The 27,359-nt window shown below is 52.8% G+C and overlaps 1 protein-coding gene across 1 annotated transcript; it reads left to right on the top strand.

Annotated features, from left to right (window-relative positions):
* phc2b (polyhomeotic homolog 2b (Drosophila)) lies at positions 1-27,334 on the top strand. Its single transcript, XM_067234567.1, is given in 17 exon segments — positions 1-76; positions 9,735-9,999; positions 11,195-11,341; positions 11,421-11,501; positions 12,100-12,122; positions 12,124-12,241; positions 12,925-12,942; positions 13,680-13,817; positions 15,089-15,365; positions 19,750-20,108; positions 20,334-20,523; positions 23,010-23,242; positions 24,264-24,381; positions 24,728-24,848; positions 25,408-25,522; positions 25,610-25,925; positions 27,170-27,334. Coding segments are annotated over 16 exon segments (2,613 nt in total). The 5' UTR covers positions 1-76; positions 9,735-9,795; the 3' UTR covers positions 27,325-27,334.
* The last annotated feature ends 25 nt before the right edge of the window (positions 27,335-27,359 follow it).

Raw genomic sequence — 27,359 nt, 5'->3', positions numbered from 1 at the left:
CAAGACATGGTGTAGCGAAGCAGGCAGGCGGCGAGACAGCGTACACCAGTGGGGAATCACACGCTCTCTTCGGAAGGTATGGCGGCTCAAATACGTTTCGATCCTAAACAGGCCGTTCGAGGACTCGGAGCGGGAGCTCTTGTTGTGCTCACAAGGGTCAGTGACCGTGCTGGTCCGAGCGCGTGCGTGCGTGCGTGCCACAGGACTACTGAGGGGCAAACGACGTAGCTAGCTAGCTAACGTTAGCCGAACTAGCTATCCACTACAAGTAACTCTGAAACAGCAAAACATGTATTAACAGTTGATGTAACCATAGCTTCATACGCAGCACACTGGATTTCATAAGGCAATTGTTGTAGATGTGATTAGTAAAGGAATGCGCTTTTCTGCCAACCTCTGATCCGGTTAGGCATTCATTGGCATAACAGTTGTAGTTACTGGATTGAGGGCGGTCTTAATTTCTCAGCGTGTACTGTGACCAGCTTTAACATAAATTGTAAATTTGTTTCGTATACAACCCAGCTCTTCCGGGGAATGGGGGGTAGCTAGCTAGCTTGAGCAAGTACCCTTTTGAGAGAGTTCAAATCTGTCCCCTGGGTCACGACCCCGGGGTGGGGGGCTGTCTGGGCAAGTGCAGCTGTAGACTCTTAACCCGCATGGGGGAAGTGTAGCCTTCCTGCCCCTGGCTCATTCAGGGACCCAAATTAGAATTTAATGGACGCTAAAGACTTCCTTGGCGTCACTAGAGCTTATACATGCGTATGTACACGCACACGCACACACACACACACACAGATCTATAAGTCACAGGTCTATTTGCATATGTTCCGAACGTAATAAACTTCATTTAAAAGGATATTATTAATCTTAAATTGAAAATTTGACATGTATATTTTAAGATTTGGTATGTGTCTCTTTTTTTGGTTTGTTGTTGCTTTGCTGACAGCCTGCACGGACTCCACATGTTTAGCTCATGCCCCGTGTCACCCAGCATGCCCTGACCATGTTCCAGAGAGCTTCTAGTGATCTTCCAGAATGCTTGGCATTGCATACATACATACATACATACATACATACATACATACATACATACATACATACATACATACATACATACATACATACATACATACATACATAGCCTCACATGTACAAGTGTCTGTGCTGTGCAAACCCTCCCTAACCTACGCCACGGGCATATTCTCCTCCCCTGATAACAGCAGTTCCTTGCTGCTTGAGCTGAAGTGCTCAGCTGTACTTGTGCTCTGCAGTCACTGGGCTGTCTGTGTTCACAGCAACCAAGAGTCTGTCTGGCGTCATTACACAGTGTCTCAATCATACCTGATGCTCTGCAGTCGGCTCTAATTGGCTGATTTTCAGAGGCAGACAAACTGATTGGTCTCTTGTTACAGCAAAGCCTCCGCCACGCCTCCAGGCTTCGGGGGTTAATTGTTAAGTGTGATGTGATGTCTGGGATGTGAGTGGGAGGACTGAGGCGGTTATTATGGGATGAAGAGCTGTTCCTGACAACTCTGGAAGGTGTTTAGCTCTAGGAGTGTTCAAGCTGGTGTTGCTTTGAGATCATTTACACCTCAACGTGTGTGTGTGTGTGTTTGTGTGTTTGCTGCCCGCTGCCTCACCTCTCTCAAGTTTCCAACTAGATGCCCATACAGGTGTTGAGGCTATACTCTGGTCTGGGTTAGTGGTGTTGTGTTTGAGGCTATACTCTGGTCTGCGTTAGTGGTGTTGTGTTTGAGGCTTTACTCTGGTCTGCGTTAGTGGTGTTGTTTTTGAGGCTATACTCTGGTCTGGGTTAGTGGTGTTGTGTTTGAGGCTATACTCTGGTCTGCGTTAGTGGTGTTGTGTTTGAGGCTATACTCTGGTCTGCGTTAGTGGTGTTGTGTTTGAGGCTTTACTCTGGTCTGCGTTAGTGGTGTTGTTTTTGAGGCTATACTCTGGTCTGGGTTAGTGGTGTTGTGTTTGAGGCTATACTCTGGTCTGCGTTAGTGGTGTTGTGTTTGAGGCTATACTCTGGTCTGCGTTAGTGGTGTTGTGTTTGAGGCTATACTCTGGTCTGGGTTAGTGGTGTTGTGTTTGAGGCTATACTCTGGCCTGGGTTAGTGGTGTTGTGTTTGAGGCTATGCTCTGGCCTGGGTTAGTGGTGTTGTGTTTGAGGTTATGCTCTGGCCTGGGTTAGTGGTGTTGTGTTTGAGGCTATGCTCTGGCCTGGGTTAGTGGTATTCAGGGTTTCCTCGACATGCAGTAATATTAATCTGCGGAGCTGTCCACAGGACTCAAACACACGGTAATCTGCAGCTCTCTCTTCGATTGGACGATGAGCAACTGAAAACTGACAGAACGTCAATCACTCACAGTCATGACAACTGAAAGAACAACAGCGAGAGCGGAGCGCTTTCTCCTCTCTCCGCTCAGCCTGGCGGTGACAGAGCAGGTGACAGAGCAGGTGACAGAGCAGGTGACAGAGCAGAGGATACATCCTCTAGATGGCGCGAGAGGGAACGTACATTTAACTTAATAGCTAACGTTAAGTTAGCTATATTTTAGTTTACATTTATTTTCGTAATGTTTGTGATGTTGATGGCCAACTAATTCTTCTTCTTTAATTACATAAAATAATGTTCCAGCTAGTCTACTAACTTTAGCTAGAGCTAGAACTAGACTGTACTCAACCTAGCTAGACTAGCGAATTCAGTGAACGTAAGTTCAGTAAAGAAATGAAATTCCAACATGTTTACTTAAAGGCAGGGTAGGCAAGTTGCGCGAAGCTAGCTATTTTAGCTTCTTTTTGACACGATTCAACCCAAAATATCCCACCTCCTCCCTTCAAAGCCACTCCCACAAAACTACAGAAACGAGCATTGAGTGGAGGGGCAGAGTGCGTGCAGGTTGGTAGACAGACAGGTAGCCCGTCCAATCAAGTCAGGGTACCCCTTAATGATTGGTCGTGTTTATTACAGTATTGCGACACCCACAGATGTCGGAATGATTTCATATTACCGTCAAACCTTTAGATGGTTGCTATCAAGACGTGAAGTTACTTTTGGCAAATATGACAAAGTGCTTCTCAACAACATTGTCTAAAGTATTCATGATTGTATTTTCAGATGCGTTTGTAAGCTAAAATCTTTCCTCGTAGAAGAGAATTATGCCTAATTGCTTCAATGAGGAAGATGGCACTCGTAATACATTAAGATTCAGACAGTAAGGGGGTCAGAGTCTATTTATGCCCCTGAAATTTAGTAAAGAAAACCTGGACCTCTTAAACTGAGGCTTAAACCCTGGGTGCTGTACCCCCTGGGCGCTGTAGCCCCTGGGCGCTGTAGCCCCTGGGCGCTGTAGCCCCTGGGCGCTGTAGCCCCTGGGCGCTGTAGCCCCTGGGCGCTGTAGCCCCTGGGCGCTGTAGCCCCTGGGCGCTGTAGCCCCTGGGCTGTAGGTGCAAGTGTGGGACAGATTACAAGTGTGGATGTACACACGCAACACTCACACACACAACACTCTCACACGCACAACACACTCACACACAACACACACACAACAGTCACGCACACACGCACACACACACTTATTCTCACACACTCTCCAGTAGGTATTATTGCTTACAGTGTTTGTTTTGTAACACAAGCTGAGTTGACCACCATAAACTCCCACACTCATTCTGTCTCTCCCTCCCGATCTCAGCATCTTTTACTCTCTCTCTCCTACTGTCTCTCATGCACTCTCACTCTCACTCTCATCTTTCACTATCATCTCACTTACTCGTTTCCTCTCTTCCGCTGTCTCAACGTCTGTCTGTCTGTCTGTCTGTCTGTTGTCTCTCTCTCTCTGTCTCTCTCTTACTAGCTTGCCTAGCCGCTCAACCAGCTAGCCCAGACCAGCCAGCTAGCCCAGACCAGCCAGCTAGCCCAGACCAGCCAGCTAGCCCAGACCAGCCAGCTAGCCCAGACCAGCCCATATTTCAGTCTTTGGTGAGGCTGGGGTTGTTTTGTGAGGCAGAATATTCCAATCTTTTGATTGGTAGAGAATCTCCTGCCAGAACCGTCTCAGCGGGAGTGCATGCTGAACTCTGAGCGTTCTAAATATGGATGAGCGTTTTCTGCGCCTCACGAGAGCCCGTTCCAAACACGGCTGGAATGAATCAGTAGAGCATATGGAGATGAAGGCATGCTTCGTAGTGTTGGACAGCAGGGCTAACTGTTGGTGACCTTGTTCTGCTGTCTGTGTCTGCTCTGTATCTGTGTGTGTGTGTGTGTGTGTACACGTATGTGTGTACATGGAGATCATCAGACTCCATGAGAGACAAAGCCATCTCAATCATTTATTACAGCCTCATGATTCTCATTCCTCCTCCTCTCACTCCCTTCTAGTTCCTCCTCCCCCTTCTCCTCCTCCTCCTCCCTCTCCCCCCTCCTCCCTCTCCCCCCTTCTCCTCCTCCCCCTCCCTACGTCCAACCCTCCAGACAGATGTTAGCTCATTCTCTGGTCTTCAGCTAATCTATATGCTAATTCAGAGATGATAATCAATGAGCTTCACGCCTAGGCTGCGCCATCTATACAGCCTGCCCCAGGCAGGTGCTGGGTCTGGTCTGGGGTCTGGCTGCACCTCTCTGAGGGACACATCCCCTCCCAGACGGAGAGACCTCCTGCCCTGTCAGCTCACTGTGGCCGCCGCTAAACGCTCATCTCTGAGTTCAGTAGCCTCTCGGGTGCGTTTTCAGAACGGAGGAGGGAAGCTGTGGCTCTGTGAGCCGGCGGTGTTTGAGTCCCAGCCGAGGCAGGAGGGTCCAGGGCAGGGTGCAGGCAGGAGGGTCCTGGGTGCAGGCAGGAGGGTCCTGGGCAGGGTGCGTGCAGGAGGGTCCTGGGCAGGGTGCGTGCAGGAGGGTCCTGGGCAGGGTGCGTGCAGGAGGGTCCTGGGCAGGGTGCGTGCAGGAGGGTCCTGGGCAGGGTGCAGGCAGGACGGTCCTGGGCAGGGTGCAGGCAGGAGGGTCCTGGGTGCAGGCAGGAGGGTCCTGGGTGCGTGCAGGAGGGTCCTGGGCAGGGTGCAGGCAGGAGGGTCCAGGGTGCGTGCAGGAGGGTCCTGGGCAGGGTGCAGGCAGGAGGGTCCAGGGTGCGTGCAGGAGGGTCCTGGGCAGGGTGCAGGCAGGAGGGTCCAGGGTGTGTGCAGGAGGGTCCTGGGTGCAGGCAGGAGGGTCCAGGGTGCGTGCAGGACGGTCCTGGGCAGGGTGCGTGCAGGACGGTCCTGGGCAGGGTGCGTGCAGGAGGGTCCAGGGTGCGTGCAGGACGGTCCTGGGCAGGGTGCGTGCAGGACGGTCCTGGGCAGGGTGCGTGCAGGAGGGTCCTGGGCAGGGTGCGTGCAGGACGGTCCTGGGCAGGGTGCGTGCAGGAGGGTCCTGGGCAGGGTGCGTGCAGGACGGTCCTGGGCAGGGTGCGTGAGCACAGCCGGGTCACAAGAAGAAGAGGAATAGATGTAAAAACCTCTATACTGTGTCAGCTGTTTGTTTCTAATGTAGACCATGAGGCTCAGTACACAGGTGGAGGGTTGTGACAGAATGGGGTTTGGGTTGTTTTGGTGATCCTAGATAATGGCCCCGGTTTTCTACAGTGGCTGCATTAAATACCAAATCCTGAATTCATGCGGGGGAGGGGAGGGAGATGAGGGGGGATGGAGAGGAGGGGGAGGGGGAGATAGGAGCGTAAAATCATTACCATTACCATCATCTTCATTAGGGAGGCTCCTGCCAACCAATCAGCATGCAGCACTGTTGGGGGATTCCATAGGCGCCCCGTTGGCTGTCGCTAGGATACCACCTAATCAGGAGGCTGCGTCCTGGTTGGTGGGTTGCTGGGTCTGGGAGCAGACTGGAGGGTGAGTGGAGGCAGAGGGGATAGGGTTTGGATACATCACACACACTCTGTCTCTGTCTCTCTGTTTCTCTCTCTCAAACACACTCTCACATATACTCTTTCAAACATACTCTCTCACATATGCACTCTCTCAAACACTCTCACATATACACTCTCTCACATACACATTCTCACAGGCACTCTCTCTCCCTCTCTCTCTCTGACACACGGGGGTCCAGGCAGAGAGGGAGACAAAGAGCAGCGTCGATCAGCAGCTTCCCGGGGGATGGGGCACCACGGCCCTGCGGAGAGGACACGCTGGGGGGGCCGCAGGAGGTAGGACATGCTGGGGAGCAGGTAGGACATGCTGGGGAGGAGGTAGGACACGCTGGGGGGGCCGCAGGAGGAAGGACATGCTGGGGAGCAGGTAGGACACGCTGGGGAGGAGGTAGGACACGCTGGGGAGCAGGTAGGACACGCTGGGGAGGAGGTAGGACACGCTGGGGGGGCCGCAGGAGGTAGGACATGCTGGGGAGCAGGTAGGACACGCTGGGGGGGCCGCAGGAGGTAGGACATGCTGGGGAGCAGGTAGGACACGCTGGGGGGGCCGCAGGAGGTAGGACACGCTGGGGAGGAGGTAGGACATGCTGGGGAGCAGGTAGGACACGCTGGGGAGGAGGTAGGACACGCTGGGGAGGAGGTAGGACACGCTGGGGAGGAGGTAGGACACGCTGGGGGGGCCGCAGGAGGTAGGACATGCTGGGGAGCAGGTAGGACACGCTTGGGAGCAGGTAGGACTCGCTGGGGAGCAGGTAGGACTCGCTGGGGAGCAGGTAGGACACGCTGGGGAGGAGGTAGGACACGCTGGGGAGCAGGTAGGACACGCTGGGGTGCAGGTAGGACACGCTGGGGAGGAGGTAGGACACGCTGGGGAGCAGGTAGGACACGCTGGGGAGGAGGTAGGACACGCTGGGGAGGAGGTAGGACACGCTGGGGAGCAGGTAGGACACGCTGGGGAGCAGGTAGGACACGCTGGGGAGCAGGTAGGACACGCTGGGGAGGAGGTAGGACACGCTGGGGAGGAGGTAGGACACGCTGGGGAGGAGGTAGGACACGCTGGGGAGGAGGTAGGACACGCTGGGAAGCAGGTAGGACACGCTGGGGAGCAGGTAGGACACGCTGGGGAGGAGGTAGGACACGCTGGGGAGCAGGTAGGACACGCTGGGGAGGAGGTAGGACACGCTGGGGAGCAGGTAGGACACGCTGGGGAGCAGGTAGGACACGCTGGGGAGCAGGTAGGACACGCTGGGGAGCAGGTAGGACACGCTGGGGAGGAGGTAGGACACGCTGGGGAGGAGGTAGGACACGCTGGGGAGCAGGTAGGACACGCTGGGGAGGAGGTAGGACACGCTGGGGAGGAGGTAGGACACGCTGGGGAGGAGGTAGGACACGCTGGGGAGGAGGTAGGACACGCTGGGGAGCAGGTAGGACACGCTGGGGAGCAGGTAGGACACGCTGGGGAGGAGGTAGGACACGCTGGGGAGCAGGTAGGACACGCTGGGGAGGAGGTAGGACACGCTGGGGAGGAGGTAGGACACGCTGGGGAGCAGGTAGGACACGCTGGGGAGGAGGTAGGACACGCTGGGGAGCAGGTAGGACACGCTGGGGAGGAGGTAGGACACGCTGGGGAGGAGGTAGGACACGCTGGGGAGGAGGTAGGACACGCTGGGGAGGAGGTAGGACACGCTGGGGAGCAGGTAGGACACGCTGGGGAGCAGGTAGGACATGCTGGGGAGGAGGTACTTCATGCCCGTCTTCACCATCACCCCTCTCTACTTTCACAATCTCCTGTCCCCTCTCTGTCATTCTCTGGCTCCCTCTCCCCGTCTCTCTCTCTATTCCTCCTTCTGTTCCTATGTGTTTATAGTCTGGCTTTTTAAACCCATCAGTGCACACCACTCTGATCTATTGATCTGTGGATGGGACTGCAGCTAAGGGTTTCCTTTATTTACTGTGTGTCATCATCAGGGGTCGAGACCACAGCCTTGTTAGGTGAAGGAGGCTCCTGCTAGCAGCTAGCTCACTGTAGCCTGTCAGCTGTCAACAGACACACACACGGAGAGAGAGACAAGGTGAAAGACTGGGAGAGACAGGGAGAGAGACAGGGAGAGAGAGAGACAGGGAGAGAGACAGGGAGAGTGGTGTGATGGTTGTATGATTGATCCTCTCCAGGACATCAATACTGCAGGACCGAGTGGTGCTGTCATAGCAAGTCTTCAGTTTCGGAGATCTCACTCCTACCAGCTAGGTATAGGTCGAGGCTGAGACTACGTGTGTGTGTGTGTTAACTCTGTTTACATCCTTAGTGTGTGCCAGCTTCGCCTCAGTCCTTTCACCGGACCAGCTCAGGTTTCTCTCAACAGATCAGGTGTGTGTGGTAGCATGAGGATGATGGTGGGGTGAGTGTGGGGTGATGGATGCATGGAACTAGAATCTCTATCTGGAGACTAAAACTGCAGGATTTAGAATACAGGCAGGTTTGGATCAGTCTAGGATCTAGACTGTTGAGTGCTAAAGATTAGAACAGTTGTTGGGTTTTGAAGAGGACTGTCATTAACTACTGATCAATTAACAATAATTCAAGATTACAACTAATGATTACTTTACTACTTTTATACGTTTTTGAATGTTCGGCGGTATGGCCTCAAAAGTATATCACGGTATAATTTTGAAGCACAGAAGGTAACGGTATATATCACGATATATTTGTTTGTCACGTTTCTAACTTCACGTGACGTTCTAGACCTGGCCTAGCCGTGGTAGTTACGCAGGGTACCTCTTCACAATGTGTGCTTACTGTGGCGCTGATGGACACTTTGTCTTCTTTGATCACTCAAATGATTTTAGCCGTGAAAGCGAACTGTTTAGCTCCAGGTGTTGGTAAACGCGTGATAAGTGCGAATTAAGTGAACGGATATGTTGGGCGGCCTAAAAAATATTTGAGCAATGCAAGTGGGCCGCAAAGTGCAAAAGATTGGGATTGTCTGGTCTATACTATTGTCTCTGTAGATGAGTGTGACTATATAATAAACTGCTCTGTGTACTCCTGTAGATATATTGTGTGCCATAGTGCTTGCTGCAGAGCAGGACTGATGTTTACAGGCTGGAGGGGGAGGAGATTGGCTCTCCTTATTTCATTACACCATCACACCCAGCCTCAGTCTCATCCAAACCCCCTATCCAAACACTCAACCTCCACCTCACTAACTTCCCTCCTCCCTCTCTCTCTCCTCCTCTGTCTCTCTCTCTCCCCCTCCCTTCAACCTCCCCCCCTCCCTCTATCTCTCTCTCCCTTATCCCTCCCTCCCTCCCATCCTCGCCATGGTTCAAATCCTCATGATGGGCCTGCGTAGTGGTGGCAGGGGAGTTGGCCTGTGTTGCAGGACCTGTCTGGTGAGCAGTGAGCACTTGGTCTCTGACCCCTCCCCCTCCTCATGGAGAGCAGGGATAGGTGGGCTCAAACAGCAGGCTGGTATTAATGAAGCCAAACCTTTGGGGTAGAGGCAACGTGTGCTTGTAATCAGAGCCTGATGGGGAAAACATGGTTTATTTAAACAGGCCCCTCAAATTAGATTTCACATCTCCGGTAGGCATTGGAATAACAAAACGAACCTCAATGGATTTATTCAGCTGAGGGCTCGAATATCTGGCCTCTCTCCTGCTAAAATAGGCTTCATATATAATAGTCCTAGGGTGGTCACCCAGTCTTCTGGGTCTGGGGTCTTGTGGTAGGGTTCTGGAACCAGTTCTTGTGCCAGAATTCCTTCAGAATAATCTGGACTCCCTCTGACCTCCCTGCTGTCCCCCTGCAGGTACAGGAGAGCCATACAGAAGGGCAGTAGGGGCTCCAGGGTGAGAAGGGGAGAGGGCACCATGGATAGTGACCAGGGGGCTGCAGCCTCCACCGCCACTGGGGCCACCTCCTCCACCACCTCCACCACGACCACCTCCCCCAGCCCCTCCACCCCCTCCTCAGCCCAGGGTGGGGTGGTGGTGAGTGGGGCTCCTGGGGGAGCAGGGAGGCAGGTCTCCCAGATCTCCGTGTACAGCGGCATCTCTGACCGGCAGACTGTTCAGGTAAGACCTCACCTGGGGACAAAGACACATACACATGTACACACACACACACACACACACCCACACACACACACACACATATATATATGTACACAATATAGATATAACAAACACGGTAACACACTTTAATTTGTTATCCATTCTGCTGCTATGCTACTGCCCCCTGGTGGTGCTGGTAGGTAGTGCGTGTTCTCTCCATACGAACACACAGGAACCTCCAAGTCTGCTTGGAGCTAACTGTCACAACGAAGACAGGCCAGGACCTGCGTCCAGTTACCCAGTTCATAACCACCACCAATAATTGTCCTGACACCGCTTAGCGTGGTTGCGGTTGTTAGTCTTAGGGAAGCCACCTAACTAAAAGATATCTAAAATATATATAAATAGGAGGTGTTTTGTTAGTACGTGTTGCCCTTAAAGGTACCTACTGTTGCTGCAGCTCGCTCACTCAACAAGTATTGCATGAGTAACCTGGTTGCAGCTAATGCAGATTCGCTGCATGAGTAACCTGGTTGCAGCTAATGCAGATTCGCTGCATGGGTAACCTGGTTGCAGCTAATGCAGATTCGCTGCATGAGTAACCTGGTTGCAGCTAATGCAGATTCGCTGCATGAGTAACCTGGTTGCAGCTAATGCAGATTCGCTGCATGGGTAACCTGGTTACAGCTAATGCAGATTAGCTTTTGTTTTAAATTCATTTTTATTTTGTCTCTCTTCAACCCCATTTCCCTCCCCCCACCTCCTCTTCTCCCCCCGCCCTCCCTCCCTCCCCCCACCTCCTCTTCTCCCCCCTCCCTCCCTCCCCCCACCTCCTCTTCTCCTCCCGCCCTCCCTCCCTCCCCCCACCTCCTCTTCTCCCCCCGCCCTCCCTCCCTCCCCCCACCTCCTCTTCTCCCCCCGCCCTCCCTCCCCCCACCTCCTCTTCTCCCTCCGCCCTCCCTCCCTCCCCCCACCTCCTCTTCTCCCCCCGCCCTCCCTCCCTCCCCCCACCTCCTCTTCTCCCCCCTCCCTCCCTCCCCCCACCTCCTCTTCTCCCCCCTCCCTCCCTTCCCCCACCACCTCTTCCCCCCCCGCCCTCCCTCCCTCCCCCCACCTCCTCTTCTCCCCCCTCCCTCCCTTCCCCCACCTCCTCTTCTCCCCCCTCCCTCCCTTCCCCCACCTCCTCTTCTCCCCCTGCCCTCCCTCCCCCCCCCAGGTGATTCAGCAGGCTCTCCACAGGGGGCCCAGCTCAGCAGCTCAGTACCTGCAGCAGATGTACGCCGCCCAGCAGCAGCACCTCATGCTGCAGACAGCAGCGCTGCAGCAGCAACACAGCCTGCAGAGTCTGGCCGCAGCACAGCAGGTGACACACACACACATAAACACACCACACACTCAGACACCCAGAAGTCCTTAGTAAGTGTTGTGGTGTGTGTTGCCAGGCCAGTCTAGCAGCAGGCAGACAGAGCTCCACTCAGCACAACGGAGGATCAGCTCTCCAGCCTGGAGCTGCAGCTGGCACCGTGAGTCTCTCCTCTCCTGTCTCTCTCTCCTGTCTCTCTATCTCCTCTCCTGTCTCTCTATCTCCTGTCTCTCCTCACTCTCCTCTCTCTGTCTCTCTCTCCATCTCCTGTCTCTCTCTCTCCTCTCCTCTATCGTCTCTCTCCTCCTGTCTCTATTTCTCCTCTCCCTCTCTCTCTCTCTCTCTCTCCTCTCTCTCGTACTCTCTCTCTCTCTCTCTCTCTCTCTCTCTCTCTCTCTCTCTCTCTCTCTCATCTCTCTCTCTCCTCTCTCTCTCTCTCTCTCCTCTCTCATCTCTCTTCTCTCTCCTCTCTCTTCCTCTCTCACTCTCCCTCTCTCTCTCTCTCTCCTACTCTCTTCTCTCCTGTCTCTCTCTCTCCTGTTTCTCTCCTCTTCATGTCTCTCTCTCTCATCTCCTCCTCCCTCTCTCTCCTGTCTCTCTCTCTCCTCTCCTGTCTGTCTCTCTCTCTCCTCTCCTGTCTGTCTCTCTCCTCTCCTGTCTCTCTCTCTCCTCTCCTGTCTGTCCTCTCTCCTCTCCTGTCTCTCTCTCCTGTTTCTCTCTCTCCCCATCTCTTAACCACCTCCCTCTCTCTCCCCCAGATCAACCTCTCCCCCTCCCCGGCCCGCTCAGCTCATCAGTCGTGCCAGCAGGGCGTTAGCTCCTCCCCCCGCCACCATTTCCCAGCAGGCCGTGCTTCTGGGACCTCAGTCCAGCCCCACCTTCGCCAGCCAGGCCCACATTGTACCTGCGGGCACAGATGGTACACACACACTCACTCATGTATCCTGCGGGCACAGATGGTACACACACACTCACATGTACCTGCGGGCACAGATGGTACACACACACTCACAATGTACCTGCGGGCACAGATGGTACACCACACACTCACATGTACCTGCGGGCACAGATGGTACACACACACTCGACATGTACCTGCGGGCACAGATGGTACACACACACTCACATGTACCTGCGGGCACAGATGGTACACACACACTCACATGTACCTGCGGGCACAGATGGTACACACGACACTCACATGTACCTGCGGGCACAGATGGTACACACACACTCACATGTACCTGCGGGCACAGATGGTACACACACACTCACATGTACCTGCGGGCACAGATGGTACACACACACTCACATGTACCTGCGGGCACAGATGGTACACACACACTCACATGTACCTGCGGGCACAGATGGTACACACACACTCACATGTACCTGCGGGCACAGATTCTGGTTACACACCACACTCTCTCATGTACCTGCGGGCACAGATGGTACACACACACTCACATGTACCTGCGGGCACAGATGGTACACACACACACTCACATGTACCTGCGGGCACAGATGGTACACACACACTCACATGTACCTGCGGGCACAGATGGTACACACACACTCACAAGTACCTGCGGGCACAGATGGTACACACACACTCACATGTACCTGCGGGCACAGATGGTACACACACACTCACATGTACCTGCGGGCACAGATGGTACCACACACTCACATGTACCTGCGGGCACAGATGGTACACACACACTCACATGTACCTGCGGGCACAGATGGTACACACACACTCACATGTACCTGCGGGCACAGATGGTACACACACACTCACATGTACCTGCGGGCACAGATGGTACACACACACTCACATGTACCTGCGGCACAGATGGTACACACACACTAACATGTACCTGCGGCACAGATGGTACACACACACTCACATGTACCTGCGGGCACAGATGGTACACACACACTCACATGTACCTGCGGGCACAGATGTACACACACACTCACATGTACCTGCGGGCACAGATGGTACACACACACTCACATGTACCTGCGGGCACAGATGGTACACACACACTCACATGTACCTGCGGGCACAGATGGTACACACACACTCACATGTACCTGCGGGCACAGATGGTACACACACTCACAAGAATGCACACCATAGATAAACATACGTCGATAAACAGACAAATACTCATGTACACACACATCATGCTTTCTTAGTGGTGTGTGTGAGTGCTCTGGTGCTGTGTGTCTGAGTACTGTGTGTGTGTGTGTCTGAGGACCGTGTGTGTGTGTATCTGAGGACCGTGTGTGTGTGTGTCTGAGGGCTGTGTGCTCTGTGCTGTGTTCCCAGGCTCAGCAGAGTAACCTGGTCCAGGTGGCCAGGACTCTGGGCCGGGCTGTACCCCTCTCCCCCCAGCTCATCTTCACCCCCACTGCCACCGTCACTGCTGTCCAATCAGAGAGCTCCAGTCAGGCGGCCTCCTCCCAGGTAACTTTAACCTTAAACTGATCAAACTGTTTATACCAACCAGGGAGTCAGATGGCTGAGCGGTGAGGGAGTCGGGCTATTAATCAGAAGGTTGTTGGTTCGATTCCCGGCCGTGTCAATTGACGTTGTGTCCTTGGGCAAGGCACTTCACCCTACTTGCTTCGGGGGGAATGTCCCTGTACTTACTGTAAGTCGCTCTGGATAAGAGCGTCTGCTAAATGACTAAATGTAAATTCACTCTGTAGATTAAACTATTTATACCACTCTGTAGATTAAACTATTTATATCACTCTGTAGATTAAACTATTTATATCACTCTGTAGATTAAACTGTTTATACCACTCTGTAGATTAAACTGTTTATATCACTCTGTAGATTAAACTATTTATACCACTCTGTAGATTAAACTGTTTATACCACTCTGAAGATTAAACTGTTTATACCACTCTGTAGATTAAACTGTTTATACCACTCTATAGATTAAACTGTTTATACCACTCTGTAGATTAAACTGTTTATACCACTCTGTAGATTAAACTGTTTATACCACTCTGAAGATTAAACTGTTTATACCACTCTATAGATTAAACTGTTTATACCACTCTGTAGATTAAACTGTTTATACCACTCTATACCACAGGCAGGTTTACATTAGAAGGACTAGCACTGTCTCAGGTGTTCACAGTCTGTGAGGTGGAACACTTCAGGACAAAACATTAAAGTACCAGCTACCACACGCTCAAACTGAATGTAGCTCTGATCTATTGTTGTAGTACCTAGAGTATGTAATAGAGGGCAATAGAGAAAAAACTGAAACGGTTCAAATATTTTTGCAAAAAGGTTTTCTGTTTGTTTCGAGAGAAAAAAAAAAGGTAAAATTATATTAATTGATGGCATCATTGATTAAGACTGTGCTCTACTGTGCTCTGCTCTTTACTCTGTTTTCCCCTCCCTTCACTGTGTGAAATTTTTTTTTCTCGATTAGTTTTAGGTTCTAACAAACCTTTTGAGAAAAAACTTTAATTATTTTTTATATTTGAAGTTGAGAAAGGTTGAGAATATTTTGGACAAAGTTTGTAACAATTATTTTTTCAGAAAAAAAAGTGTCGGGGGGGGGGGGGGGGGAGGAAAAACTATTTTTGAAAATAAAGTTTTGAAATGTTTAAATTGTTTAACTTTATAGAACTAAACTGTATCAGAAATTGTATGAGTGTTCACGCTGCTCATCTCCACACCTGCAGCAGACAGTGTTTCCTGTCTCCTCCATCCAGGTCCAGAACCTGGCCCTCCGTGGCCCCCCGGGCCCCCAGGGCCCCCCGGGCCTGCAAGCCCTCAGCCTGAAGCAGATCCCAGCCCCCATCCAGCCCTCCGCCCCCCCCAAGACCCCCAGCCAGGGGGCCCCCGGGGGGCCGGGGGGGAAGCCCGGCGCGTCCGCACCCCTCTACGAGGGTGGTCGGAAGGGGGAGGCGGTGGTGGCGGCGGAGGGGCGTGCCCTGAACATGAGCCGCAGTGTGACTGTGGGGAGGGGCTCTGCTCTCATCGCTCCAGGTGTGTATAACCCTAAGGGCGGCTAGCACACACTAGGTAGCACACGCTAGGTAGCACACACTAGGTAGAACACACTAGGTAGCACACACTAGGTAGCACACACTAGGTAGCACACGCTAGGTAGCACACACTAGGTAGAACACACTAGGTAGCACACACTAGGTAGAACACACTAGGTAGCACACACTAGGTATAACACACTAGGTAGCACACGCTAGGTAGCACACGCTAGGTAGCACACACTAGGTAGAACACACTAGGTAGCACACACTAGGTATAACACACTAGGTAGCACACACTAGGTAGCACACACTAGCTAGCACACACTAGGTAGCACACACTAGGTAGAACACACTAGCTAGCACACACTAGGTAGAACACACTAGGTAGCACACGCTAGATAGCACACACTAGGTAGCACACAGTAGGTAGCACTCACTGATGCTGGTCCCCATGGTGGTACACACTCGGTAGTACACTGGTTGTACTCTCCAAGGTTCCTGGAGTAGGCACTAGAGGGCAGCAGAGCGCCGTGTAAGACACCATGATTGTGTCCCTGGGTTTAATGTATCATGAAGCAAATGACAGTGTCATCTGGACATGATTAAGACAAGTTTCCAGTCAACAATGTAGCAGCAGCTAACAACATCCATAGAAGAGCAGTGTTGCCTGGGTACTGTTGTGTGTGTGTGTGTGTGTGTGTGTGTGTGTGTGTGTACTATGAGGTGTTAACAGTGTGGAAGAAATTGGGATTTCCGGTGTGCTTACATTATTCACATTTACATTTAGTCATTTAGTCATATTCATTATCAATCTGCAGATTGGGAGAGAAAACCAGTCTTCTGACCATAAATGACAACACAACACCAAGCTTAGGTCTCAACCAGGTCTCTCTCAGCTCCGAAAGCCGGAGGACCATCTTTTATAGAGCACAAGAATGTAAACATAGATTGTGACAGTCAGGCAGTAATGACGTTTCACCAGTCTCAGAGAAAGAGATTCACTGCTCCCAACACATGACAACTCTCAGACTAGAGAGTTCATAGTTGGAGCTCTCCTTGTAGTCATGACAAGGAACGTTTAGCCAGTACTTTCTCCTGACCTCGAACATCTATTAACCCTGACACATAGACACAATATACTCTTATTAATAGCAAGCTTACATGAGAACGTACTAACTAGTATCCAATGACTAGTTCTATTGATTAGTGAATAATGTAAGCACACCGGAAATCCCAATTTCTTCCACAACAGGCGCTGTGTGAAGGCTGTTACCTGCTGAGGTCTGCATGTCTGAACCTGCTGGGTTACCCATCCATGACCAGACACACGAGCAGAGGAGAGAGCGGGGAGAGGTAGAATCAGAGAGAATGCGAGGAGGGAGGAAGGGGGATGGGGGGGGAGGTGGAGAGTTTGCAAAAGGGATGGATAGATGTGGAGAAAAGGAAGTGAGTTGTGTTGGTGGTGTGATGTGTGTGTGTGTGTATGTGGGAGAGAGTTAGGGTTCGGTGTAGAACATCCTAGTGGCTTAGTAAACCAGAAGCTGTGAAGGGCAGGCTGTCTTCCTCTAACAGGTTGTCTGACACTGCAGCTGGAGTTCCAGCAGGAGTGAGTGTACCAGCTGAAGAACAGATGTGTGTTGGGACGACTTTGTTTTGTGTGTGTGTGTGTGTGTAATGCCTGTCTGTTTGCCATGCAGCAGGTAGGAGGGGTGTGTGTGTAATGCCTGTCTGTTTGCCATGCAGCAGGTAGGAGGGGTGTGTGTGTAATGCCTGTCTGTTTGCCATGCAGCAGGTAGGAGGGGTGTGTGCCCAGGAGCCAGTAATGGACTCAGGCAGGGGCGGAGCCTGAAGCTGGCCACATGCGCTCTCATAATTACCCAGGGTTGCCATGGTAGCGGTCGTGAGGGACAGGTGTGCCCCGGAGATGTGTGGAGCTCTCTTCCCAGAGAAGTGGGACCAGGGAGGGAACTGGCCCAGCTAGCCAAGTCACTCAGCCAGCCAGCTAAGTCAGCAGTGGTGGTACCCTGGTCCATAGAACAGTGTTCCTGTCTGCTGGGCGGTAGAGCTTTCAGGAGGAGGAGGGGGGGGGGGGGGGGGGGGCTGAGGGAGGGGGGGGGGGGGGGGTATAATCTCCCAGCAGCGGAGCTTTGTGTCTCCAGGGGACCTGCCTGGAGCATCTGCTCTCGTGTTCTGTGTTGTTTTCATCCTCCTGTCTGATGGAGGGGAGGCTCTGCACCCCTCTTACACCTCCCGGCACCCTCCTACACCTCCCTGCACCCTCCTACACCTCCCTGCACCCTCCTACACCTCCCTGCACCCTCCTACACCTCCCTGCACCCTCCTACACCTCCCGGCACCCTCCTACACCTCCCGGCACCCTCCTACACCTCCCTGCACCCTCCTACACCTCCCGGCACCCTCCTACACCTCTGTAGACCCCTTTAAACCTCTCTGCACCCCTCTACACCCAGCTTGCTACTGGATGTACTTGCCCTGTTAGGTAGTCAGGGTGAGGGTAAGGTAGGCTACATTCTCCTGTGTCTGAGGCTTGGTTACGTCCTGTCTGTTTCTGTCTGGTGACCAGAATGGAGGTTCTCAGGAGATGAGGACGGCAGCAGGAGCAGCCAGAGACTGACTGGAAACTCAGGGATTTTCCAGGGCCTGCCCCCCCCCCCCCCCCACACACACACACACAGCCCTGTCCTGTAGACATCCTGCTACACACACACACTCCATAGGAAGTGTGAGTGTGTGGGAGGGATGGGCTGACTCATTCTTCTCCCCATCCCACGGCCTTGAGGGAGAATGACCCCCTCTTCCTCCCCCTTTCCTTCTCTCCTCTGCAAGACGTCTATCTCTCTCTCCTTTTTTCTCTGTTCCTCATTAGGGCTCTGAGAAAGCTGTGAGTTGGAGTAGTGAGGGCTGCTTCTTGTATCCGGTTTATGTTCACCATAAGTTGTGTTGCCTGTGAGTCCTGTGTCCCCACATGTTAAACCCCTCCCCTGCAGACCCCAGGGCTGAGGAGGCTAGCTGGATGGAAACCTCCCAGCTCTGCTGGGGGAGGCAGTGGTCTCCTCCCCCACACCCAAAACACCCTCCAGCTCTGCTGGGGGAGGCAGTGGTCTCCTCCCCCACACCCAAAACACCTCCCAGCTCTGCTGGGGGAGGCAGTGGTCTCCTCCCCCACACCCAAAACACCTCCCAGCTCTGCTGGGGGAGGCAGTGGTCTCCTCCCCCACACCCAAAACACCCTCCAGCTCTGCTGGGGGAGGCAGTGGTCTCCTCCCCCACACCCAAAACACCCTCCAGCTCTGCTGGGGGAGGCAGTGGTCTCCTCCCCCACACCCAAAACACCCTCCAGCTCTGCTGGGGGAGGCAGTGGTCTCCTCCCCCAGCAGAGGGAGGCAGTGGTCTCCTCCCCCAGCAGAGGGAGGCAGTGGTCTCCTCCCCCACACCCAAAACACCCTCCAGCACATGTGGCCCGGCCCGGCTTTCCCACAAAGGAGCCTGAGAGGGGGGCCTGAGAGGGGGGCCTGAGAGGGGGGCCTGAGAGGGGGGCCTGAGAGGGGGGCCTGAGAGGGGGGCTTGCCCTGTAGGCTGGCCCCCCTCCAGAACCAGAGCCCTGCTTCTCCCAGTGTCCCTGCTGCCGGAGTGGGCTCGTGGGCGGAGCTGTGTTCAGGACCCTCTCTGGGGAGCAGTCTGAGAGAAGCCCGTCTCGTTACGGAGCAGTGAAGGTGACTCAGCAGGTTCTCTGGGTTTCCCAGAGGGAGGTGTGTGTGTTGAGGTAGCAGAGTAGCAGTCTCCCACTGACTCACCCTTGACTACAGTCAGTAAGTCATGAATCCTCTCTCATCCCCTCCCTGTGTCTGCCCCTAGCTGTGATTATACAGAGCTGTCCTCCGTAGAGGCCAAGGCCCGGCTGGCCTGACCCCAGAGGAGGAGGCTGGGCTGGGCTGGAGGCAGCTCTGTTCCTGGGTGGACGGTGTGTTTGCTCCAGAGCTGACAGGCGCTGACGAGCTAGTCTGAGTTGGATGCTAGTGAGTAATGACTGCTTCAGAACTCTGATGTGGGCTTTTCAACGCGCTCTTAATGCTGCGTTCTGTCAACAACGCCCGCTAGCGAAGAGACACAGCAGCACTCCTTTCATACACCGGCTTCTCTGTTGTGGAGTCGGTTTCTGCTTTTGTTTCTTAGGTGATTCCCACATGGTTTGCTGTGACAGTTGGCAGGATCTGGAGCAGGCCCAGTATTAGCCTGCAGTGTTCCTCAGGTTGATAGGCAGCCAGCTGGCCTGCTCTGGGGTCTGTGGTTTATCCCACGAGAAACAAGTGGGTTAGAAGGATCTCTTCACTGACTCTACATTGTGTGTGTGTGTCCTCCAGCCTACACCCAGATCCAGCCCCACTCCCTGGTGATCCACCACAAGCAGCAGAGCCACGTTCCTCAGAGGGCTCCTCTCAGCCTCCAAACAGCCTCCATCCAGCCTCACCTCCACACCCCCGGCCCCGTGCTGCCCCGGCCGCCCGGCCCTCCCCAGGCCCCACCGGCCAGCCACCAGGCCCCACCGGCCAGCCACCAGGCCCCACCGGCCAGCCACCAGGCCACCATCTTCCACTCCACCATCAGCCCCCACCACACGCTCCACCCCAGCCTCACCCTCAGCCAGGCCAAGGCCCAGCCCGTCCAGCTCACCCCCATCAACCTCCAGATCCAGCCCACCGCCTCGCAGGTCAGGGGCCAGGTACGGAGGGGGCTCGGGGGCCAGAATGGAACAATGTGTTGAGAAAAAGAGTTGTGTTTATATGACTGTTGTTAATGTGTTTGAGTGAATTCAAGTTCTCTTCTTCTCTTTTTCTACCTTTCTCTATCTCCTCTTTCTCTCTCACTCTATCTCCTCCTCTCTCTTGCTTTCATTCTCTGTCTTTCGCTCTGTTTTAACCTCTCTCTCTCTCTCTCTCCCCCCCAGGTGTCCCGATTGGATCAGGACAGCAAAGACAAGCCCACCTCATTGGTGGTTAGAGAAACTCCGCCCCCTGCTGCCCAGCAGAGCCCCGCCCCCTCTCCCTCACCGGTCGCCAAGCCTTCCGAGCCTCTGAAGCCCGCCCCTGCCACGCCCACCTCCACCCCCGTGGCCACGCCCACTAGCCTCCCGTCAGGTAGTAGCCCCGCCCCTCTTTACTTCAGTTGCCGTGGTCTCGCTATCGCCAGAAGCATTTTTTCCTGATGGGATGCATTTGCTATTTGGAGTTTAGACACCTTGACTCAAACACACCTGTCTCCCCCTCCTACTCTCCTCCTCCTCCTGTCCACTCCTCCTGTCTCCTCCTACTCTCCTCCTCCTCCTGTCCACTCCTCCTGTCTCCTCCTACTCTCCTCCTCCTCCTGTCCACTCCTCCTGTCTCCCCCTCCTACTCTCCTCCTCCTCCTGTCTCCCCCTCCTACTCTCCTCCTCCTCCTGTCTCCCCCTCCTACTCTCCTCCTCCTCCTGTCCACTCCTCCTGTCTCCCCCTCCTACTCTCCTCCTCCTCCTGTCCACTCCTCCTGTCTCCCCCTCCTACTCTCCTCCTCCTCCTGTCCACTCCTCCTGTCTCCCCCTCCTACTCTCTCCTCCTCCTGTCTCCTCCTACTCTCCTCCTCCTCCTGTCCACTCCTCCTGTCTCCTCCTCCTCTCTCCTCCTCCTGTGTCCTCCTCCTCTCTAGAAAGATGTTAAAAGTCAGATTCCTCTGAGCTGCACACGCAAGAGAACAGAGTTGCTGGTAGTTTAGCACTGTGTCGGTTCAGCCATGTTGAGTTTTCTTGTGGAAAATCTTCAGTGTCAGATTTGTCGTTTTTGTTAGTGGAAACCGTGCGTTGCACAATGGGATCTGCTCCAACCACCCAGCGCCCCATGCTGCCTCCCTGGTTCCTAGGGTATATTTCTGATGTAAAACAGCTTTTTTGTTTTTGCCGGTGTTGGGGTGAATGTGGTGACATTACTGATCACCAAGTTCCATGGTAACTCGGGTGGCTGATATACATTTACATTTAGTCATTTAGCAGATGCTCTTATCCAGAGCGACTTACAGTAAGTACAGGGACATTCCCCCAAGGCAAGTAGGGTGAAGTGCCTTGCCCAAGGACACAACGTCATTTTGCACGGCCGGGAATCGAACTGGCAACCTTCAAATCACTAGCCCGATTCCCTAACCGCTCAGCCACCTGACTCCCTTCATATGGTCTCCATGGTTACTTTGTGCTACTTGTAATTGCTTTCCAATGAATTAACTCACCTATATAATTGAATGATCAATTAAATAATTTGGCCAGAAGAATATTTAACAAGACAATAATTACTAATCCTAAATTTCTCTTTTTTAAGGCCATTCACTTTTACCTAGCTAACATGAAGACAATGAACTGATACTCATATTACATTACATTACATTTACATTTAGTCATTTAGCAGACGCTCTTATCCAGAGCGACTTACAGTAAGTACAGGGACATTCCCCCGAGGCAAGTAAGGTGAAGTGCCTTGCCCAAGGACACAACGTCAGTTGGCATGACCGGGAATCAAACTGGCAACCTTCGGATTACTAGCCCGATTCCCTCACCGCTCAGCCATCTGACTCCCAGGCATGAGTATGATATATTAGGATATATATATATATATATTAGGATATATTAGGAAGTCAGAAACCATCCAACTGTGTTCATAATTAAAACTTGAGCCCGAACTGAATTAGTGAACATTACAGGAGTGTAAAGTATGGTGTTAAGAGGAGCCTGTATTAGTGTCCAGGGGGAGAGAGTAGGCGGTGCTTCTCTCATGCTGCCCAGAGTGCACCGCCTGTCTTTAAACCGTGACACACGGCAGCTCTGAGCGAGAATCGCACATTGTCGAGCCGTTTGTCAGCCCTCCGTTGCCGTTGAGAGGCGTGCGATTCGAGCCTCTTTCAAAGAGTCGCGCAGATTTAGCATTTTTGTGTGGGAGTAAAAAATAAATTGGATAACAAGCTTAAGGGAAGCGACAGAGAAAGTTTTGGTGAGCCAATTCTTAATCTTTCTCTATAAGCGAAAGCTTTTAGAGTGGGTACGGAAGCAGACCTTTGTGAGTCTTTTAGCGGAGCTTTGGGCTAATGTGTAGAAAAGAACCCGCTTTTAACGACTTTGTTTACAAGATGGATGTCAGCGTGCGTTTTTTGTTTGATTGTTGTGCAACGTGTTAAACTGATGAATTGTATTTCGGCAGATTTATGTAAACTAGTTCACTTATTGTTTGCTATATGATCAAGATGCTGAACTACAAACCTAGTGTAACCTTTGGCGCTCGCCGCATGTAAACATGCTTGTTCTTGAAAGCGCAGATCGACTCCTTTGCGCCCAGGTATTTGTCAGTATCTTGTTATGATATCAACAGTAAACAATCTTCTCAAATCCTAACCTACACAATAAAATAACCTTACGCGATAATACACCACAACATAATTTGAAGGGGTGGGGTGGATTAGATATCCATGATTTCCTTGCATAATTGACTCCCACAATTACGCAACTAGGAACAACTCCGGTTTGACAGTAGGTCCCGCAGTGACAGAGTCGAGCGTGAACACGTTTTGTGGATCTTAACTCCGTTTGTTTACCTGTCTGTTTGCGACTCAGCTCCGGCGGAGAGCGCAGCTTCGACCAAGCGCGTGAGCTCGACCCCATCACCTGGAACGCCCTCTCCTCCGACGAACATGACCTCCGGAAACGAGAGCGAGGTGGCGCCTGTGGTGGCGGGAAGCGCGCCGCAGAACGGAGAGAACAAGCCCCCGCAGGCCATCGTCAAGCCCCAGGTCCTCACACACGTCATCGAGGGCTTCGTCATCCAGGAGGGGGCTGAGCCGTTCCCCGTGAGTGCTACAGCTCTCTGAGGGGCGGCCATTAGGAAGGAGTAAACAAGCTGTCACTGTGTGTGTGTGTGTGTGTGTGTGTGTGTGTGTGTGTGTGTGTGTGTGTGTGTGTGTGTGTGTGTGTGTGTGTGTGTGTGTGTGTGTGTGTGTGTGTGTGTGTGTGTGTGTGTGTGTGTGTGTGTGTGTGTGTGTGTGTGTGTGTGTGTGTGTGTGTGTGTGTGTGTGCCCTGAGGGGTATACTACTTGAAACAAACACATAATTTTCCTACAAGGGGCTGTTTTTGCCAGCTTGACAGCTGCTTCCTAGTTACCTCCTGGCTTCTTCCTGGGCTCACACGGGTTACTGGCTCACGTTACCGTGTACCGGGTGTAGACCTGACGGAGGGGGCGTCAGCTGTGCACCATCAGGGTGGTGCCAGGGCGTGTCAGAGATCTGCACAGAGAGCCCTCAGATGAGCATCATAATCACATTTCCAGTAGGATTATTGTAGATAAGAACACATGTAGATTGAGGCGTTTGTCTGGGGACACATTTACATTTATTCATTTAGCAGACTCTTTTATCCAAAGCGACTTCCAAGAGAGCTTTACAAAAGTGCATAGGTCACTGATCATAAACAACGAGATAGCCCCAAACATTGAAGGTAGCCAAAACATGAAGCATTGTGAAAAACCAAGGTGCCAAAGGGAAGAACCATAAGAGCATGCAGTCAAAACAGTCTAAACACACTGCCCCCTAGTGGCTGGTTGTGGTTCCTGTTCCCCTCCTGAGGTGGGGCATGGGACTGTCAGACACTACACAGTGCTTGTTCCACTCCTACCTTCCAATGACGATAGTGTTGCTGCTGGTGTTTGTTATTGTTGATGTTTGTGACATCGCTGTTCTGTTTATTGTTTATGTTGTGGTTGATATTATTGTAGATGTTATTGTGGATGTTTGTGGTATAGTTGTTGATATTGCTGTGGTTGGTGTTAATGTTGATGATGATGTGAAATTGATGTTGTTGTTGTTGTTGTCCAGATTGAGCGGTTCCCCCTCCTGGTAGACAGCCCCAAGAAGGACCAGCTCTCCTCTGACCCTGACAAGACCCCCGGCAGTAACCCTGACAACAGCACCGACTCTGAGGCAGAGGACCAAGGTGAGGCTGACTGACTGGTTGGCTGACTGGCTGGTTGGCTGACTGACTGACTGGCTGGCTGGCTGGCTGGTTGGCTGACTGGTTGGCTGACTGACTGACTGACTGGTTGGCTGACTGACTGGTTGGCTGGCTGACTGACTGACTGACTGGTTGACTGACTGACTGACTGACTGGTTGGTTGGTTGGTTGGCTGACTGGCTGGCTGGTTGGCTGACTGGTTGACTGGTGAGGTAACTGACCTGACTGGCTGGCTGGCTAGCTGACTCCAGTAGACTTCTGACATGTTACATTGTTCAGGTACAACTTGCCAGTGTTGATGCTAACTGTTGTGTGTGTGTGTGCTCAGAGCTAAAGGAGCAGGAGGAGGCAGATGTTCCTAAGCTCACCTGTGAGTACTGTGGCTGGGTGGACTTCAACTACAAGTTCAAGGGCTCCAAGAGGTTCTGCTCCATGGTCTGTGCCAAGAGGTACGCTGCCCCCCTGGCCTCGCTGTCCCCCCCCCCCTTGGCCTCTCTGTCCCCCCCCCTTGGCCTCTCTGTCCCCCCCCCCTTGGCCTCGCTGTCCCCCCCCCCCCTTGGCCTCGCTGTCCCCCCCCCCTTGGCCCCTCTGTCCCCCCCCCTTGGCCTCGCTGTCCCCCCCCCCCTTGGCCTCGCTGTCCCCCCCCCCCCCTTGGCCCCTCTGTCCCCCCCCCTTGGCCTCGCTGTCCCCCCCCCCTTGGCCTCGCTGTCCCCCCCCCCTGGCCTCGCTGTCCCCCCCCCCTTGGCCTCTCTGTCCCCCCCCCCTTGGCCCCTCTGTCCGGCTCCCTGGACTCTCATCAAGTGTCCTGTCAGAATGTTATAGATTATTCAACACATTTTGTATTATGTATTAACTTATTCAATCATTGTGTGTTGAATATTTTTGAATATTTAAATTGTATTCATTCAGCGGAAACTTTTATCCAGAACGACAGACAAATTAGAACGTACTGCAATAAATCTCCTACCTGCATGAAAGACGTGTGATCTTCTTCTCCTACCTGAACAGGTACAACGTGGGCTGCACTAAGAGGATGGGCCTTTTCCGCCCAGAGAGGAGCAAACCAACCAATCGCTGGCGCAGGAGGTCTGTGGGCCGTCCCAGCGTGGAGGCCAAGAAGCAGGTAGGATCTACTTCCTGTACCACTTCCTGTGTCCTCACGCAGGTGTAAGCCAGCGAGCTCTGACCATCTGCCCTGTTGTCCTTCCAGAAGCTGTCCCCCACACCCTCCCAGCCCCCCCGGGGGTCCGCGGCCCCCCCCCTCCCCTCCCAGCCCAGCCAGGGGGAGTCCAGCCCCTGTTCAGACACGTCCAGCGACGAGGAGCCCCCCTCGCCCGCTTCCCCCCTGTCGGCCGCCAGCTCTGGGCCCCCCCAGGGGCCCCCCCAGGGGCCCCCCACACACCACCCCGCAGGGAGGGGCTCTGAACAGGAAGCCAGGGAGCCGCCCCTCTCTCAGCACTTCATGCCCACCGACGCCACCCAGTGGAAGGTGGGGGAGGTGTACGAGTTCATCCGCTCTCTGCCAGGTCGGTCCACACACCAACCTTCACACATTTAGAAACCCATTAAGCAATTAGGTATGATCATTCAGTATTTACATTTGGTCATTTAGATGTTTTTACTAGTGTTGTGCCGTTATCGGCGTTAACGCACCGTAACGCCGCCGGACTCTTATCGGTGATAAAAAAAATCTGTTAATCTATTCTCAAAGTTGGGTTGGGAGCTTGGTCTATACTACGCAAGCTATGATGACTTTCACCTTGATATTTTAGCGCGGATGTATACCTAGCCGAATTGCACTGTAGGGGGCGAGAACGAGTCTTCGAACCTGTGTGTATGCCTTGTGTATGAAATTATCACATCAAACGTGCCGTGCTAACATGGATGCAGTTATGAAGCCGCCTGGTTTGCTTCAGGGAAAATGTATTTTTAAGAAACTTGCCAATGGAAACCTCGACAAGACTAAGGTTGTTTGCACCTTGTGCTATGCGGAATTAGTTTACTGTAGGAGTTCTTCCAGTCTCAAATACCACCTAAACGCAAAGCATCCCTTAGCTAATGCGGAAGATGCCGGGCCAAGCACTGATGTAGTGCAGGGGAAGAGTCGTCGTCAAACTACGATGTTTGAGTGCAACCGAGGCAAGCCCGTCAGCACAGCTCTATCAGCCAAGCTAACTAATCTAATAAACAGTTAATAAACACAAGTACATCTTATTGAACACAATTTATTTTCATCACCAATTATCATAGTAGAACAGCTTTCTCAAGCAGTTTGTGATGCATTTTGGAAACAGGAGATGAGCTCCTGGTCTAATGCCTCACCTGGCTTGAGAAACCCGTTCTCAAAGACTTAGGCTACTTTTAGTCATTATGTGGGTAGCACACATATTCTGAATGCATTCGGCAGAATTCAAATGAGCCATTTTAATCTAGATTAACGCCAAAATTACAGTGAGATTAATCTAGATTAAAAAAAATTATCTATGCCCACCACTAGTTTTTACACAGAGACGTGCAAATGATGCATGTAGTACGTGCTGCAGATAATCAAGGACTTGGAAGTGCAGTTTTAACTGGGTTAGTTAGTGCAGGTCTGACTGCTGTGGTTGTGTGTGGGTTAGTTAGTGCAGGTCTGACTGCTGTGGTTGTGTGGGTTAGTTAGTGCAGGTCTGACTGCTGTGGTTGTGTGTGGGTTAGTTAGTGCAGGTCTGACTGCTGTGGTTGTGTGGGTTAGTTAGTGCAGGTCTGACTGCTGTGGTTGTCGCTCCAGGCTGCCAGGAGATCGCGGAGGAGTTCCGCTCGCAGGAGATCGACGGCCAGGCCCTGCTGCTCTTAAAGGAGGATCACCTGATGAGCGCCATGAACATCAAACTGGGTCCTGCCCTGAAGATCTTCGCCAGCATCAACATGCTGAAAGACTCCTAGCCAGGGGCCAAACAAGGGAGGGGGGTGGGGGGGGG

The sequence above is a fragment of the Osmerus mordax genome, chromosome 1 (genome assembly GCF_038355195.1).
Source record: "Osmerus mordax isolate fOsmMor3 chromosome 1, fOsmMor3.pri, whole genome shotgun sequence".
In the NCBI taxonomy this organism is placed as follows: Eukaryota; Metazoa; Chordata; class Actinopteri; order Osmeriformes; family Osmeridae; genus Osmerus; species Osmerus mordax.
This window is presented reverse-complemented; position numbering and strand designations above follow the sequence as displayed.